This window comes from Octopus bimaculoides, chromosome 3 (assembly GCF_046866305.1).
Source record: "Octopus bimaculoides isolate indiv1 chromosome 3, ASM4686630v1, whole genome shotgun sequence".
NCBI lineage: Eukaryota > Metazoa > Mollusca > Cephalopoda > Octopoda > Octopodidae > Octopus > Octopus bimaculoides.
Window position 1 is genome coordinate 133,731,311 of NC_142930.1, and position 19,876 is coordinate 133,751,186.

The window sequence follows — 19,876 nt, forward strand, 5'->3', positions numbered from 1 at the left end:
GTTCTGTCCGATTTTACTTTTTTTAAAATTGAATGAAATTTAATAGTATTTTAGAATGTCTAATGGAATTAAAAATTATTTTTATGCATTTGTGTACATTTAAACTAATTAAATATTATTTTACAGAATAATAGAATTAAAATTTCTTTGATTAAAACCCTTTCTAACATGAAAGTATCCAAAGGGCATTTGAGGTACATAATGCTTTATGTGTGAAAAAAAGGAAACTCTGCAGCCGAAGCGTCTCGAAACATACACTCAATTTATGGGAAAGAATGCTTGAATGAAAGAACTTGCAGAAGATGGTTTGTAAAATTCAGAAGTGGAGATTTCAGCCTTGAAGATGAAGACCGAACAGGACGTCCAGTTGAGTTTCATGATAAGCTCCTTGAGGCATTACTTGAAGAAAATCCTGCATTATCAGTTGAAGAATTGGCAATAACTCTTAGTTCAAACCATACAACTGTTCATCATTATCTTCAACAACTTGGAAAGGTTCCTAAACTTGGAAAATGTGTGCCTCTTGAATTGTCCGAAAGCAACTACAAATCCCGAGTTGACATCTGCTCTTCTCTCCATTCTCGCGAACTCATTTCACCCTTTTTGAATAGACTTGTGACTGGTGACGAAAAATGGATCTTCTATCGAAATGTTAAAGGTCGTAAACAGTGGCTTGGTAAAAGGGAAAAAGCTCCACCACAACCGAGAAGGGAACTTCATGGGAAAAAGGTTCTTCTCTCTATCTGGCAGGATTGCAAAGGAGTAATTCACTTTGAATTGTTACCACCTAATGCAACAATAAATGCTCAAGTCTACTGTCAGCAATGGTGAAACCGTATGGCATATACCAGTCAATGTACGCCACTAGCCCAGAAAGAATATAAGAGACGATATATATATATATATATATATATATATATATATATATATTTATATATACACATATACACATACATATATATATATATATATATATATATATATATATATATATATATATATATATATATATATATATATATATATATATACATACACATACATATATATATATATATATATATATATATATATATATATATATATATATATATATATATATATATATATATATAGAGAGAGAGAGAGAGAGAGAGAGAGAGAGAGAGAGAAAGGGAGAGAGAGAATAGGAAGGTTTTAGGTCACTGATGATCTAAACAAATAGGTACGTTGCGTAAGTGCTGTAGCTGGTAATCCGTTAGGATCCAAGTTCACTTCGGAGGCTGGAGCCAGAGATCCGTAGCAAGCTTCTGAGTCAGCGGTTATAAATTAAAGGAAAAGGAAAACAAAACTAAAGCAGGACAAGCTTATCAGATCATTTAAAATATTTTAACTAATGTAAAGGTAAATCTAAATAAGGGAAAGTAAAAGTAAATAATGTCCTACAGCTGTTTCTGGAATATCCCAGGTAATGGATAAACGTGTAGATCAACATGTCCATACATTGGGTATTCCATCATCAGAGACAAGATGTATGTGCAGGAAAGTTCTAGACAGAAAATTTAAAGTAGATAGATGTATAAGGTTCATAGTTCATCTTGTTCCGGAGGGTATGGAGGTTTATACGTATTTCCGTGAAGTTACACATTGATTCATTACCTGAGATATCCCTGAAACAGTTGTAAGACATTATTTACTTTTAGTTTTCCTTCTTTAGATTTACCTTTACATTAATCAAAATATTTTTAAATGATCTGATAAGCTTGTCATGCCTTAGTTTTGTTTTCCACTTCCTTTAATATATATATATATATATATATATATATATATATATATATATATATATATATATATATATATATATATATATATATATACATATATATATATATATGCGAATATATTTTATTATTTCAATTCATTTTCTTTTCTCTCAAAGTATAAAGCACATCATATCTGCCAAACATATTAAAAGAAGGAAAATAAGCAATGCTTTCTAACTTCACTTGGTTTATATTTGAAAGTAGTTTTAATTAAATGGCTGAATTTCAAAAGAATTTTTTGAAATTCCTTGCTTATGTGTACTATAATAACAATGTTTCCAAATATACTGACTTACACTATGGAGTTTCCACAAGTTCTGCTTGTTATTATTATTCTATTCAATTATTTTCAGGAAAATGTTAATATCATCAACTAAAAATATAAAATGTTCTGTACCCTGTTTATTTGGAACGTTAATAGCTGCAACCATAATCATTGTTTTCGCCTGTAAGTATTTCTATCTATTTCTTATCTTCAAACACCAACTCTTCCTTTTTTTGAAATTTTCAAGATTCTCCATTTAATGTTAACTCAGTTTACCCATCATTAACGTTGAAGTTTTTGCTTCAGAAGCATTTTGACATATTTTTTAATATGATTGTTTTAAATTCATAAAATAAGTTATTTCCTTAACCCTTTCAACCCGGAATTTTTCTCCAGAATTTTTTCTCAAGTCAGTAATGACGTGGGGTTTGTACACATGCGAGCCTTTTGGGCTGTCATTATAGTGTCATACACACCGATCTGCCGCTATATGCTTACCAGAAAAATCGGAGCGGTACTATACTGCATCACACAGGTTGTAAAATTTTTGACTGGTACAAATATGTACCAGCCGGGCCGAAAGGGTTAAAACAGTGGAGGGAAGTCGAATTGAAATTATTTATAGAAGCGAAAACTGAAGCTCCATCTCAATTAAAATTCACTAACTTTTTAATCATGAATTTAATCAGATTTGAGCATTAAGAAATATTCTAACATTGAAATAGTAATAAAAGCCAACTAATCAATTAGTTTGAACAAATTCAGTAAGACACAGCCAATGTCTAAAGCACTTCTTAATCAATAGAAATATTTTCTTTTAAGAATAATGTTGTAAAAAAAAACAAAAACACACATTCACCGATGGTTACTGCAATAAAAAAAAATCCAACCGTCGGTGGTATATCCGGACATTACAAGCTTCATTTTTCAATGAATGAACATTGATCCGGAGTAAAAAATTTCATGCTGAAAATGCCATTTTAAATTCATGATGTGGGGTCTGATCTAAACTCATTTTCAAAGGGTAAAATACATACGATTTAAACCACTATACTATAAAGAAAGAAAATAAAAACATTAGGATGTTGAAATGAAAACTTATCTTACTTTAAGTAATGAAAAGATACATACGTACGTACATACATACATACACACACACACACACACATATATATACATACATACATATACATACACACACACACACACACACACACACACACATATATATATATATATATATATACACACATAATAATAATTATATACATAATTGTAACAAGGGATTGGCAAAAACGCCTCTCCACGCGCTGAAAATAGACGCCAAATGGCGCTAAAAGCCACCTTAAAAACTCTAAAAATACTGACGTTTTTGTGGTTGAAGAGAAAGATGTAAATTCTACTTTTACTGTATATTTTTCAAGTATGTATACATATTGCTGTGCGACGGCTCTGCTAGTATAGGTATGTGTAGGAACTTGTACATTTATATAACGGAATATCGACACTGATGATATTCCTGGTCCAGGAATCGAAACCACAATCTTACGATCATGATGCTGACACCCTAACCACTAAGCCACGCGCCTCCACGTTTTAATGTTTACAAGTGAAAACGTAAATGTTGTTGGTATTTATCTTTAGGGGGTCATTGTTCTTGAAATTATTTGACTGTTATCGAGAAATTTTAATCTTTGTGTTTTGAGAGGTGAAGTATGTAGGCTAAAAAAAAAACGTAAATATCTCTTCTATTCGGTTTCAAGTGTGGTTGTTTTATAATATATTATTTGGATTTATTAAAATATGCAAAAAGTGGACATTATAAAAATAGGCAAGAAATTCTAAACCAGGTTAGTCCTCTACCCTCCTTGCATATATCTGTGTATTTCTTGGCGTGTGGACTTAATCTTTTGGGAAATTTTGTTGAAAATTTAGTAACTTTTAGATAATTTCTGCATCACTTGGCTAATATGGTGCTGTAATATCTATTTTAATGTGTATTATGGGAGTAGTTTATGGTGAAGGTGAAGATGGGAGAAATAAGGTGGTGAGGTATTTTTTCTGTTTAGCTGTTAGGGAAACTATTGGTTTGAAATGATTTAGTGTTTTGAAGATTTTGTGTGTGCATAAAGATAATAATTCGGAGTTTCGATTCAGAATTTGGTTGTTGGCTGTAAGTATGTGGTAGGGCTCATTGGTGTAAAATTAGCGGGATTTATTGCTACCATTCCTGATATATTCACTAAAAGTTCATTGTCCCATATTTACCATCTTCCTTCTCTCCTCCTCCTCCTCCTGATTCTCTCCTCAGGTTGTTCTGCCTCCTTCCTTCTCTGTTTCAACTTATTCCTGCTTCCTTCTTTGTTTCAATTTACTGTCTCCTCTCCTTCCTTTAACATCTCCATCGTTTCTTCGCCCTTTGTGTATTCACGAACTCTTTCCTCTATCTCTTCCGCTTGTTCTTCTCTCTTCCGCTTGCTCTTCTCTCTTCCCCTCTTCTTGCTCCACTCCCTGTCTCAATTTACTTTTCTCTCTTTCCTGTTATGTCCCATCATTTCTTCGTTCTTTCTTCTTCTCTCTCTCTTTCTTTCTCTCACCATCTCTCTCTGTACTCACAAACAAATCACACATGCATCCACAACAATAAAATAGAGGTAAACAGCGCGGCGAAGATGTCGAGAAACTGGAAGACTATCGCGATAGAATTGTTCCTAAGAGTTTGGAACATAGCCGAAATGATTCACCCAACAACCTTATTGAGGCAGCCCTGAGAAGCAACGGATTTACCAGGTCTGTGGCGCAAATAAAGCAGAAAAAGAGTGAATTTATCCATTCCTATTGTAAGAACGACCGTGCGAACTCATAAAAGGAGAAATGGTGACGAATGGAAAAACAGGAGAACTCCTTTTATTTTAAACGCGTCACACGGTCGAACACAAAATTATATATCAATGATGATATACAAAATATGTTATACTACGATAACATATGTGAATTCGTAAATACCAGTAATGAAGAAACGATAGAAGGCAACCGTATGAAATGAATAACAGAGATATTTATTGTGACGTTAAAGATGTATGTCTGTGTGTGAGTGTGAATGCGACATATAAAAACATAATAAAAGACAGGCCGTCGTACAAAGAAAAGAGTGTGTGTGAGTGATACATGTATGTGTATGTGAGATATTACAGCAGATAGAAAGAGTCAGTAACACGTGAGCATTTATACCAGTTCTTGAGTACACAATAGGATGAGTCTGTATATGAAAGAAGTTGAGGCGTATGTGTGGCAGAGCGATCACTAGTTGTGATGTTGGCTTCCATGCCGGGCCGGGCTCTTGAGGACAGACGTTTATCGCAGGCTGAATTCTCTTGGCTGTTATTTCGTGGTAAAGCTGAAACACCAAACAAAATCGAAGAGAGAGAGAGAGAGAGAGAGAGAGAGAGAGAGAGAGAGAGAGAGAGAGAGAGAGAGAGAGAGAGAGATGTGCCGCGGTGGTTTGGATTGGTGTACATAGAAAGTCGTGTTGACTATGGTTGGAGATGCTGGTGGCGAGGACGATGCTTGGTAGTAGTCGTAGACTCGTGTTGCTGTTGGCGATGTCGTTGGTGGTCATCGTTGGACGAAGCTGTTGATGTTGTCGCTGGAACTGCTGCTGCCTCTGCTGTGTGGTACACGGAACAGTCTCTACAGAGAAACTGAACCGAGACGAACTTTGCCGCTGAATTGAAGCATTTTATAGTTAATGGTAGGCTCACCAGACATCAGAAAAATACTCTATCACGTGACCTTATTAGGGGCCGTGATTGGTCAGTTTGCGTTCTGGCGGGAACGGTTCGAAGAAGTTGCCGCTTCGAATAATAATCAGTCACGTGATGACAAGGAATGGTTTTCCGCTACGCCCGCGCTTGTTTATATTTAAATGAGAAGATTGTATGTAATGGCGATAGTAGTTTTGTATCTAATGGCGATAGGTAGTTTCACTACACTATGTACGCATTAGGACACACTTGGACAAACTGGATACCATTTTTAAAAATAGTGATTCTCCAAGAGAAACACCTGTCACAGAGAATAGTACCTATGTTGAAACTCTATGTAGACAGCTCAATGAGGAAGCCAACAATAAGGTAACCATCAACAGGAATATTCATGTTAATGGAGATGGAAAAATGAAAGAGAGAAGAAAATGAAATTCCTTAAAAAAGCGGCACCAATACCACATGTAAAAGCAGCAGAAAAAGTAATCAACCAAAAGACTGATGAAACAATTCAATGATAGAAAGAAAACCACAGAAAGACAGTAAAAGAAACAAAATGGTACGTGAAGTATATACTATCTGTAAATTTTATGTAAAAGGTGTCTACTAGCATAAAGAGATGGAGACGAACTGCCGTTTTGCGCATCCAAAGCTGAGGCAGGAAGGAAACCATAACAAAAACTACTCTCCACTTAGCCTACAAGATGGAATAAAACCTTGCCCAGAGCGACTCGGATCTCAATGGAGACTGCAATAAAGAAGTCCACTAAAAACCTGTATGCAGGTGCAGTGCGAACTACAACAATAGAACAGCAAATTTTTTTAGTGTGGCACAAAAGATATGGCAGCGTCTGACATGGTTGCAAACAAAACTAAGCCGTGCACACCCACACATAAGACCACCACAAATAATAGACCCATGATGGCCCCCATTGCTGCCAAGCCGACCATTACATCCATTCTTCTGATAAATATCACAGACACCCTACAAAATAACAGCAAGCGTCAGATGGAGCTAATTCGTACAGCCTTCACAGTTTATCGACCAGATTTTTAACAACATTCAGCCAACGAAGGAGGAAACCTACAAGCTGTCTGCTAGCAGTAAATAACGCCTTTAATATATTTTGCGACAAGACTGTAATTTTGTAAGCTCCTATGGAAATAAAATCGCTAATTTTATTGATTTGCTTTTTTAATAAGATATTTTTCTCCATGTTTAGATAAGATAATTAATAAGACAGAAAGCTACAATTAAGTTTATCGCATCTTATTTTCACTTTTCACTGTCTAATTTTATATTACTGAAATGTAGATTGTCATATTTTTCTTTGATATTGCTATAGTTAAATATGCTCGGTACATTTAAAACAAGTTACAATCAATATTTTCAAGACATTAGCTACAATTGTGTACTTTCTGATTATTGAAACTAATATAAATTAGCAGCTTTAAAAACTGCATTCATGAATCCATATAAAAGCTTTATAAAAGTTTTGTAACAAAATGTTGATATAACACAAATTTCTGTAAATTTTGTTCATGAATAGCGTCTTTCAAAAGCTCTATGTTTAACGCATATGACTCTTAGATTAATCAAGTTTGGCCACTCTGAATATATATATATGTATGTATGTATGTATGTATGTATGTATGTATGTATGTATGTATGTATGTATGTGTGTAAGCACGTGTGAATGAGTATGTCTACCGTAAACGAGATATTTGAAATGCGGATCCAGATACACACAATCTGAACGACTGAAAGTCAGAAAGTTTTGCTGGTGTAATGGTATCAATCCTACTAGGGTTACAGTAAACCCTGAGGGTTTTCTGTTTTTACTCGTCGAAAGGGATTTTAATTCTATGTATTGTGAAATATTATACAGGGTGTAACAGAAAAACCTTCCTCTCTTGTTATTTCGGTACGTATTAGCTAATGAAGTTAGGTGGATAGGAAGGTGGCGAGCTGGCAGAAACGTTAGCATAACGGGCGAAATGCTTAGCGGTATTTCGTCTGCCGTTACGTTCTGAGTTCAAATTCCGCCTAGGTCGACTTTGCCTTTCATCCTTTTGAAGTCGATAAATTAAGTACCAGTTACGCACTGGAGTCGATCTAATCGACTTAACCTCTGTGTTTGTCCCCTCTATGTTTAGCCCTTTGTGGGCAATAAAGAAATTGAAGTTAGGCAGGTAGTAACGGTGTCTTTATGTAGCTAAGGGCTACCGTAGTGTTTCTTTTTCCAGTTACTATCACAGTTTGGACCGGTGCACACCGTTTGCTTGCTTCTGAAACATTTGAAACTAAAGTGTGGGAAGATCTGTTCCTGAACCATGCATATAGCTGGATTCGCATTCGATATACAATATTTAGAGAAGGCTTGTTTACATAATTGTCGATGCTTCTGTAGTTATGTTTTAAATGTAAACACACAATTACGCATATACAGTAATCCCTCGCCATATTGCGGTTCACCTATCGTGGTTTATTATTTAAGCTTACATTGATTCCTCTGTGGTGTTGTTTTGCATTTATAATAAAATAAATATATACAAATTATAGAAATAAAAACAAAATATATCATGTTCAGTACTGTTTCTCCTTCGCAGATTTTCGCCTATCGCGCGGGCTTTTAGAACGTAACACCCGCGATTGTCGAGGGATAATTGTATATGTAAAATAAGAATTAGATGCAGTGAGCAAGAGAAAGGCAACGTTTGTACGGATATGGAGAAGGGCAAATGCGCAAAATTGTCGCGAACTCAAAGTGAGAAAAACTTGAGGAAGAACAAGACAGGATTTCTGGAAAAGTGGTGAAAATTGAACCGAATTCGTAGTGTCTCACAAAAGGGATGAGAAATGTCATCGTTGATAAGCAACACGTAATTACTGCTCACGTATGATTTTAGAGCTAATCGTCTGAGAAGTAAAATAATAATAATAATCGTTTCTACTAGAAGCACAAGGCCTGAAATTTTTGGGGAGGGGTGAAGTAGATTACATTGATCCCAGTACTGTGCTGGTACTTAATTTATCGATCGCGAAAGGATGAAAGACAAAGTCTCCCTCGGCAGAATTTGAACCCAAACCGTAAGGGCGGAAGAAATGTCGCTACGCATTTTCCCCGGCGTGCTAACGATTCTGCTAGCTCGCCGCCTTAATAATAATAATAATAATAATAATAATAATAATAATAAAAATAATAATAATAATAATAATAATAATAATAGTAATAATAATAATAATAGTAATAATAATAATAATAATAATAATAATAATAGTAATAATAATAATAATAATAATAGTAATAATAATAATAATAATAGTAATAATAATAATAATAATAATAAAAATAATAATAATAATAATAATAATAATAATAATAATAATAACCCCAAAAATTTCTACAGGAAGATAGGGAAAACACCAGTAACAATAAAGTCTGTCCCATCAAAAGAAGAAGTGCAAGAATTTTGGAATAAAATCTGGGCAGAAGATAAAACACACAATGAAAAGGCCCCTTGGATTGATAGAATATCTACAGACCTAGACTCCTTAGAGGAGCAAAAGTGGGAGGGGGTCAAGGTAGAAGATATAAGATCTGCTCTCAGGAGGTCAAGCAAATGGAAGTCTCCAGGAAAGGATAAAATTCCTAACTTCTGGTTGAATGCCTTCCCAGAAAGCCATGAACTACTAACAAAACTTTACAACGATGTTTTGCAAAATCCTAGTTTGGTGCCCTCTTGGCTAGTTAATGGTTTAACATTCCTGCTTCCAAAAAATGAGGAAACAAACGAACCAAAAAATTATCGCCCCATAACCTGCTTAACAACAATGTATAAGACACTAACATCTGTCCTAACCGAGTACACCTATAGTTTTTTAATAGAAAGTAGCATATTCCCTAATGAGCAAAAGGGATGTAAACGTGGATCTTATGGTTGTAAAGATCAGCTACTCATCAATAAGATGATCTTAGAAGATTGTCACAAGCGACACAAAAACTTGTCAATAGCCTGGATAGACTATAAAAAGGCCTTTGATAGCCTACCACATAGCTGGATTAGGAAATGTCTGGAAATGTATAAAATAGCTCCTACTCTGCGAAACTTTTTATTTGTAAGTATGAGATCATGGAGAACCACACTGATGTTGAACAATGACAATGAATCTCTAAATGCTGGAGATGTAAGAATTTCATGTGGCATTTTCCAGGGTGACTCACTATCACCACTCCTCTTCTGTCTAGCCCTAATACCGCTCTCAAAATTGCTCAATGATGCACAGTATGGTTATAAAATATTTGATAAAAATATAAATCATCTCATTTACATGGATGATTTAAAGATCTTTGCAAAAAATGACCAACAACTCAAAGGCCTACTAGCGATTGTTAAACAATTCAGTGATGACATCAGGATGCAATTTGGCCTTGATAAATGTGCAAAAGCTACCTTTATCAAAGGAAAAATGACAAATACATCTAATGTGAACCTTGACCAGCAAAATGTCATAAAAGAGTTAGAACCAGCGGAGAGCTACAAATACCTAGGGGTAATTGAAGGGGACAATATCAAGCACTCAGTGATGAGGGAAAGGATCAGAAGAGAATGTTATCGCAGGGTGAGAGCAATACTGAAGACAGAGCTGAACGCGAGAAACAGGATCGAAGCGATCAATGCTCTAGCCATACCAGTCGTGACTTACAGTTTCAACATCGTTAACTGGTCAATTACTGAAATATGTAATGTTGACAGAAAAATACGAAAACTGTTGACAATGCATAGAATGCACCACCCTAAGGCAGATATAGAACGTCTTTATCTGCCAAGAAAAGAAGGAGGCCGAGGACTTTTACAGCTGGCATTATCAATGAAGGTAGCCACAATTGGCCTAGACACCTATCTGAAAAACTCTGAGGACTGGATGCTAAAACTTGTCTTAAAATATGAAAGCAAGAAAGCATCTTACACAGTAACAAAACAGGCAAAGGAATATCTAAGTGAATTCCAATTGCAACAAATTCAAGAATTAGACGAACTAGAAACACCTGCAGAAAAAGCTAAGCGCTTGAAAACCCGTGCTAAAATTGCTGCCTTAGCTATTATGACTGAAAAATGGCATGGAAAACCTCTCAATGGCAAATACCCAAAGAGAGCGAATAATGCAGATATTGACAAAGCCCTTACCCACCAATGGTTAATGGCCTCTGGCTTGAAATCAGAAACAGAGGGGTTTATCATAGCAGCCCAAGATCAATGCCTACCTACAAAGAACTACCAGGCCAACATATTAAAGAACGGCAGCTCCCCATTATGTCGTATATGCCAACAACAAAATGAGACCATCGATCATGTTGTCTCCATGTGCAGTCTGCTTGCGCCTACAGAGTATCTCAACAGGCATGATAGAGCTGCACAATATATTCACTGGGTAATATGCAAAAACCTGGACTTGCCCCATGATAAAAACTGGTGGGAACACAAACCACCCCCAGTACTTGAAAATGATCACATTGCACTCCTCTGGAACTTCACCATTCAAACTGACAGAAAGATAGACACAAATAGGCCAGACATCATACTGAAAGACTTCAGACAAAAATCATGCCTCCTCATTGATATGACTGTCCCAATCGATATAAACGTATCTGTCAAGACCTACCAAAAACTGAGCAAATATAAAGATCTTGAAATAGAAATTAGCAAAATGTGGAATCTGAAGACGAAAACACACCCAAGAATAACAACCGAGAAGTACGTACTGTAAGCTTGTTAAGAAAAAAGTACGAAGATATGAACGTGCAAAACAATCTGACAACAGAAATAAACGAACCGGTACCCTACGAAAACGACGACCGTCAAAATAAAGGGCCGGACGTTGTTCCTCATGTCCCGCAAACAAAACCAAAACGGCATAAATGGACACGTGAGGAACACATTTCGATCCTACACGCCTATTTCACAGCAGTACTCTACCCAAAAAACGAAAACGCAACAACACATACATATAAAACATGGAAGAAAAATAATGTAAATATAGACCTCGATAAAACAATGAACCCTAACAAACTAGCTAACATAAGAAGATATATTCTAAAAGCAAAAAAAATATCAGAAATAGAAATAGAACAATTGAAAGAAAAAATACATCAGGAAAATCTAGATAGTAGTCACACAGCAATGCCAAATAATAATATAAACACTGAGATAGCAAAACACGAGGACAAACGTAACATTCCCGGCAAAAACGAAGTAAACAAAAAACAACAAACCCAGACCGTAGAGATGTATAATAGTGTACAAAAAGCACCAATCCAGAACACCACAGACAAACATATGAATGAAAAGGAAGGCAAAACAAATATAAAGCCTGGAAATAACGAAGGGAAACCTGATAATTACGATACTATGAAAATGAAAATAACCGAAGAACTGAAAACCACAGATCTTAGAATGGACCACAGATTATATCTCCCAAAAATCAAAATAGACAATAAAACAACATCAATAATAAATAGCATAAACCTGGCCGTCACGGAACTAACAACCACAGAAACAACAGGCAACATCACTGAGCTAAATGACTTAATATATGCGGCAGCCACTGCAGCCACAAAAGAAGCAGGATACTCACTCAAACCCATCCGAACAGGAGTTCTACCACCCAAACAGACCTTGTGGATAAATAACATCCAGAACAAAATTTAAAAAAAGAGAAAAGATTTATCGATTCTCACCGAAATTAGTAAACAATCAACACTACTAAGTAACAAGAAGAAAACAAAAATACTGTACAAATACAGCATTACAGAAAAAGACTTACCTGAGGCAAAAGAAAAACTAAAGCAAGACATCCTTGCCAAAGCACAGAGGATCCGCCGGTATGAGAAACGCCAACGTTTCTTTGAACAAAACAAACAGTTCAAATCCAACCCCAAAAAACTCTACCAAGAACTGGGTAAAAATAAAATAGACATTACTTCAGCACCAACAGCAGAAGAACTAGAGAAATTCTGGAAACAAATATGGTCGGTGAAGCAACAACCCCAAAAAAGGACCATTAAAACAACGAACTTAGCACCTGAGCAACTCTGGGCCCCTATAACAACTGAAGAGGTCACCCAGACACTGCAAAGACTAAGCAACTGGAAGGCACCTGGACACGACAAGATCCCCAATTTCTGGTTAAAACACCTGCCAGCAATGCATAAAAAGCTGGCAGAAAACTTTAACAACATAATAGCAGATCCAGAGACAATGCCTGAATGGCTCACAAAAGGGAAAACCATCTTAATCCCCAAATCCACGGAAACGGAGAAACCACAAAACTATAGACCGATAACCTGTCTCCCTACGATCTACAAAGCCTTTACTGCAATAATATCGCAGAGATTGAGTAAACACCTGGAAAATAACAACCTGTTTCCAGAAGAGCAGAAGGGATGCTGCAAGGGCTCATACGGCTGTAAAGATCAATTATTGATCAATAAAGCCATAACTGAAGATAGCCGCAGAAAGAAGAAAGGCCTCAGTATGGCCTGGGTGGACTACCAAAAGGCTTTCGACAGTGTTCCCCACACGTGGATTCTGGAAACACTAGCCATAAACAAGGTGGCACCAATTATCATAAAATACATAGAGCACTCAATGAACAAATGGCAGACAGTGCTACAGCTCCAAACAAAAGAGGGACTTGTGAAAACGAAAGCCATCCCCATTAGAAGAGGAATATTCCAGGGAGACACGCTCTCTCCACTCCTGTTCTGCCTGGCACTCACACCTTTAACAGAATTGCTAAATAGAACTGGATGCGGTTACAAATGCTATGGAAAAACAGTCAGCCACCTTCTATATATGGATGACCTAAAATTATATGCAAAAAACGACAAAGAGCTAGAAACACTACTACAGACAGTACACGGCTTTACCAAGGAAATAGAAATGAAATTCGGATTAGAAAAATGTGCCAAAGCAACCCTGAAAAGAGGAAAATTAGTTAAAAGTAGCAATATAACACTAGATAAAGCCAATGAAATAAGAGAACTAGACGAAAGCCAACCATATAAGTATTTAGGAGTCAATGAACTAGATAGGATACAACATACACAAATGAAAGAAAAAATAAAGAAAGAGTACTATAGACGAGTTAGATCAATACTAAAAACAGAGCTCAATGCTAAAAACAAGATAATGGGTATCAACACTTTAGCTGTCCCAATTATAAGCTACAGCTACAACATCCTTAACTGGACACTAAACGAACTATGTAAAATAGACAGGAAAACAAGAAAAATAATGACAGGATATAGGATGCACCACCCAAAATCTGACATAGAAAGGCTATATATACAACGCACAGAAGGTGGCAGGGGTCTTATACAGCTAGAAAACTATTATAAAATAACCACCATAGGACTGCAAAAATACCTACTCCAGAAGCAAGGGAAACTAATACAAATAGCCACAAAACACGAGCAAAACAAAAAACTGTTTTCAGTATTTAAGGAAGCTGACAAATACAAACAAGAAATCAATCTACCTAACAAATACGAAGAAGAAGAAGAAGAAACAACAAAAGCTATAAAACAAATGAAATCCAAACTAAAACTAGAACAGCAACGGACCATGATAAAACGATGGCAAGAAAAGCCCCTACATGGTAAATACTGGGCTAAACTAAATGCGAAAGAAATAGACAGAGAAAAATCCCAGCAATGGCTGAGAAGCTCAGGACTCAAAGCAGAGACTGAAGGATTTTTAATTGCTGCACAAGACCAAAGCCTCCCCACCAGAAATTACCAAAAACACATAATGAAAAGAAATATAACAAGTAACTGTAGAATATGTGGAGATCGACAAGAAACAATAAATCATATTATCTCTGGCTGCCCAGTCCTGGTTAAGAAGGAATATATTCACAGACACGACAGAGCTGGGACCTATATACACTGGAAGCTATGCCAACATTATGGAATAACAACAGAAAAAAGATGGTATAAACACACGCCAGAAAAGGTCACAGAAAACGAGAAAGCAACCATACTCTGGGATATGCCAATACACACAGATAGAGAAATTAAGGCAAATAGACCAGATATAGTTGTCAAAGATCATGAAGAAAAAAAATGCTTTCTAATTGATGTATCAATACCAGCAGATGACAACGTTTCTCTAAAAGAAATGGAAAAACTTTCAAAATACAAAGACCTGGAAATAGAGATAACTCGAATGTGGAATCTAAAAACAGAAACAATTCCTATCATAGTAGGTATAATAAAAAAATATTCAGACAAATACATAACAAAAATACCAGGACTTACAAATATATATAACATACAGAAAATTGCACTACTGGGTACTGCACACATTCTACGCAAAACACTTTCAATACAGTAAACATAAGAGCACCACAGCAAACCACAGCACATACCCAAGGCGCACAGAGCTGCGCTCGGTAGTGAAGTGAAAGCACGTTATAAAAATAAAACTACTGAATAATAATAATAATAATAATAATAATAATAATAATAATAATAATGATAATAATAATAATAATAATAATAATAATAATAATAATAATAATAATAATAATAATAATAATAATTAATTATGATGATGATGATGATGATGATGATGTTGATGATGATGACGATGACGATGACGATGACGATGACGATGACGATAACAAGAACAAGAACAAGAACAAGAACAACAACAACAACAACAACAACAACAACAACAACAGCAACAACAACAACGACAACAACAACAATAACAATAACAACAATAATAATAATAATAATAATAATAATAATAATAATGATGATAATGATGATGATAATAATAATACTATTGACTGGAATACTCGCAGACTCAATGTACGAACATCTGAAAAAAAAAAAATGGAGTCCTGCCACATGTGCAGAAAAATTGCAAGCGTAAGTGCAGAGGTAACAAGGATCAACTCCTTATAGACAAAACTGTACTTAGAGACTGCAAGAGGAGAAAAACTAACTTAGCCATGTTGTGGATCGACTATCGTAAGGCGTACGATATGATCCCACACTCTTGGATAATGTAATGTATGAAACTATATGGTATTGCATCGAATGTTGAGCGATTGCTTGGAAAAAGTATGGCGAATTGGAGGACGGACCTGACAGCATACAGAGGAAGTTTAGGGACAGGAGGGGCATCTTTCAAGAGGACTGCCTGTTCCCACTGATCTTTGTACTGTGCTTGATACCCCTAACACTGATTCTGAGGAAAGCAAAAACTGGGTATGTATTCAAAAGCCGCCAAGAAAAAGTCGACCATTTGTTATTCATGGATGACTTCAAACTTTATGGTAAAAATGAATCCCAAGTCAGTTCCCTCGTTGATACGGTGTATACTTTCAGTGCTGATATCAGAATGGAGTTCGGACTGAGGAAGTGTGGTGTGTTAGTCTTGAAGAGAGGCAAAATCAAATGTATGGACGGGCTATCGATACCGTCGGGGGAGGTTATGAAGCAGATAGAAGAAACCGGGTTATATGTACTTGGGGATTTTGGAAAATGGACAAATTGATGGAAAAAGAAATGACAGAAAAATTCAAGGTGGAGTACTTACGCAGAAACAAGACGAAACAAGATTGAAGTTATCAACACTTGGGTTATTTCACTCCTTAGATATGGAGCAGGAGTAATCGCATGTACAGTAAACGAACTAAACAGCAAGGTTGAAAGGGATGTTTGTTTTGGTGTCTTGGGTGGCATGAATCAAATAGTAGATATTGATTGGCGTCTGTGGTTTTGTAAAATATGTCCGTTTCTATTTTTAGGTTTACTTTTTTAATTAGTATATCCAAGAATGGGAGCTCCTTTTAGTAGTATTCCATTGTGAACTGTATGTTTGGGTTGACATTGTTCAATTGACTTTTGAATTTCAGGAGTTCATCTGTGTTTTCATTCCAGAGTATGAAACAGTCGTCCAGGAATCTTTTCCAATTTTCTTTTATGTATTGGGAAAAGGGTGTTTCCAAAGGTAGATAAAGATTCCTGGTATATTATTACTTCCAAGTAACCCATTGTTAGGTTCGCAATGACTGGAGCTGCCCTAGTGCCCATAGCAATTCCGGATTTTTGTCGGTAGAAAGTATTGTCAAACATGAAGTGGTTGTTTCGTAAGATGAATTCAACCGATTTAGTAATGAATTCTTTACTGATCCTGTTTGGGATATGTTCCGGGAATTGGTCCAGCCAGAACTGAATTTCTTCTAGTCCATAATTATGAGGTATACTGGTGTATAAATTAATCACATCAAATGATATCATGATTGTTTCTTCCTTGACTTTCTTTGGGAGGTGATTTAACATATCCAAGTCATCTCTGATATAACTATTGATGTGTTTAAAGAAGGGTTTTAGGAGGATGTCCATAAATAGACTTAGTCTGTGTGTTTCACAGGCTGAGCACTCCATAGACACGTGTACCCTTAACGTAGTTCTCGGGGATATTCAGCGTGACACAGTGTGACAAGGCTGACCCTTTGAATTACAGGCACAGCAGAAACAGGAAGTAAGAGTGAGAGAAAGTTTGTAACCTTTATTTGAACTTTATCTATCTATCTATCTATCTATCTATCTATCTATCTATCTATCTATCTATCTATCTATCTATCTATCTATCTATATATATATAACCATATAGATTCAAAATAGCAAAGAACATTCACTTCAATTCAACTCCAGATTTTTACAACTAAGTCACATACATACATACATACATATATATATATATATATATATATATATATATATATATATATATATATATATATATATATATATATATATATATATATATATATATATATATATATATATATATATATATATATATATATATATATTATATATATATATATGTGTGTGTGTATGAATTTTCTGTAAATAAATCATTGTTGTTACTGCACTATGTAATAATTTCAATTCTACCATTCAAAGCGAAGGCATTTATGTAAGCATTTTCAGAAGTACTTTTATAAAATTACTCTTGTAATTGTTCTGTCAATATCATTATTAATTTACGTGACTGCTGTAGAAGAATAAGTAATTAGAATTGAGGAATTCGTTTCTAAATTAGAACTCGAATTTAAATGATTTAATTGCAATGGAATCTAGTTAATAATTACTAAAATACAAATTGTTTGATTTTTCAGGTAACATTCTTGTCCGTTGGGATATGATGATTCTGTCGAATTCAGAGATTTTATTTGGTTCGGAATTTCAACAAAGAAATAAATTATTGGAAGAAACATGCAAGAAATATTATTTCGAGGATGTAAAATATATACGCCCCTTGATTATGTATCACCCATTGAATTTGAGTTATTGCAAAGTTCCTAAAGTAGCTTCCTCATATTGGATGCGATTTTTCAGTGCTCTGGGAGACACAACAAGCAGAATAAATGCTTTTGATCGAATTCGTTTTAAAGTACATCGCATGCACCTGGCGAATGTTTCACAGACTTCGGGATTTAATAACATAAAAAATAAACTTATTGTCACACGAAACCCTTTCACTCGCCTCTTTTCTGCATATGTTGATAAAATATTTCTGTCTGAGAACTGGCAAAGATATGGACGACTTATAATAAAAGATTATAGAGACAGAGCGAGCTCATATTCTCTAAAATGTGGTAACGATGTTCAATTCCATGAATTTCTCCAATTTGTAACCGCCAAACGCAATGATAATTCCAACCGACACTGGAATCCGATCACTGTGATATGCAATCCTTGTGGTATAAAGTATAATTTCATTATAAAGCTAGAATCTTTTGCAAAAGATAGAGACAATTTCATTCGACAAATCGGTATAAAAAGAGATAATATTTTAAAATATAATAATCTCTCCCACAAAGACTATACCATTCATGCCATCCGAGATCTAGCTGCGACTTCAATTCTACATTTTAGAAACAAGTCGCCCAAAGTTTGCTACAAGGAGAGAATTTTATTTTCGAAGTTATTTTCGGCTTTCCAAATTCAAGGTTATATTCATAGAGAAGCTGTCTTCAATGTTGAAGATTTTTCAGATGCGAGAATTTCAGATCCTGAATCTATTATATCTGTATATATCAAGATATATAACAATAATCCGTTAACAAGTCGAAAAGAATGGGAAGATCAACGGAAAATGTATTTCGTAAAAGCTTACCAAAACATAACGTTTGAGATTCTCAAAAAAATTAAAAAAATGTACTATTTAGATTTCAGACTTTTTGATTACAATCTAGAACCAGAAAGAATTGATAATCTATAATGAATTTATTTAGTTGAAACAAAAAATATACTTTTTGATTGACAAATGACAATGTTTGTACCTGTTATAGTGCCAAAATAGAAGGGGATGTTTTTGGACTCTAGACAGCAAGTTCTTAATTGACGAGTGGTTTAATAGTTCACTCATTATTGGACTCAAATCCTCCAAAAGATATATCTTGAAGTACAGCTTATCAGCTTGCTTTGAAAGAGGATATACTTTAGATAAGTAATATAATACGGAACCTCGGTAGTTGGAAATGAAATTTGTGAATTCACACACGGGGTATTACATGTATATATATATATATATATATATATATATATATATATATATATATATATATATATATATATATATATATATATATATATATATATATATATATATATATATATATATATATCAATATGCGGCACTTTAACAGAGCGAGACACACAAATATACAAAAACTAAGTGAATAATCGAAATGGTTTAGATTATCATAATAATAATTCATTAAACTAGGTAACTAAGCATAAAAGAAGTCTTCAATGATGTGTCCAACAATCCAATGTGCTATGGTCAATGTGGATCATAATTCAATATATTAATTGTTAAATATGACTGCATGATAGTTATATTTTCCTTATGAGTCTTTGGGTTATACAATTCCTACAAACAAGAATCGAAACAAAAACAAGACACTTCTCTTTCTTTACCAGAGGGAGCATTTTTCACAAATATTTTTGAAT

The 19,876-nt window shown here is 34.9% G+C and overlaps 1 protein-coding gene across 1 annotated transcript; it reads left to right on the forward strand.

Annotated features, from left to right (window-relative positions):
- Positions 1-2,161: 2,161 nt before the first annotated feature.
- On the forward strand, positions 2,162-19,424 carry LOC106876244 (carbohydrate sulfotransferase 8). Its single transcript, XM_014924732.3, has 2 exons — positions 2,162-2,250; positions 18,037-19,424. The coding sequence occupies exon 2, from the start codon at positions 18,060-18,062 to the stop codon at positions 19,140-19,142; it is 1,083 nt and encodes a 360-aa protein (XP_014780218.3). The 5' UTR covers positions 2,162-2,250; positions 18,037-18,059; the 3' UTR covers positions 19,143-19,424.
- The last annotated feature ends 452 nt before the right edge of the window (positions 19,425-19,876 follow it).

Bases quoted from the DNA above. Each gene is read 5' to 3' on its own strand.
- LOC106876244 (XM_014924732.3), top strand. From the start codon at position 18,060: ATGATGATTCTGTCGAATTCAGAGATTTTATTTGGTTCGGAATTTCAA.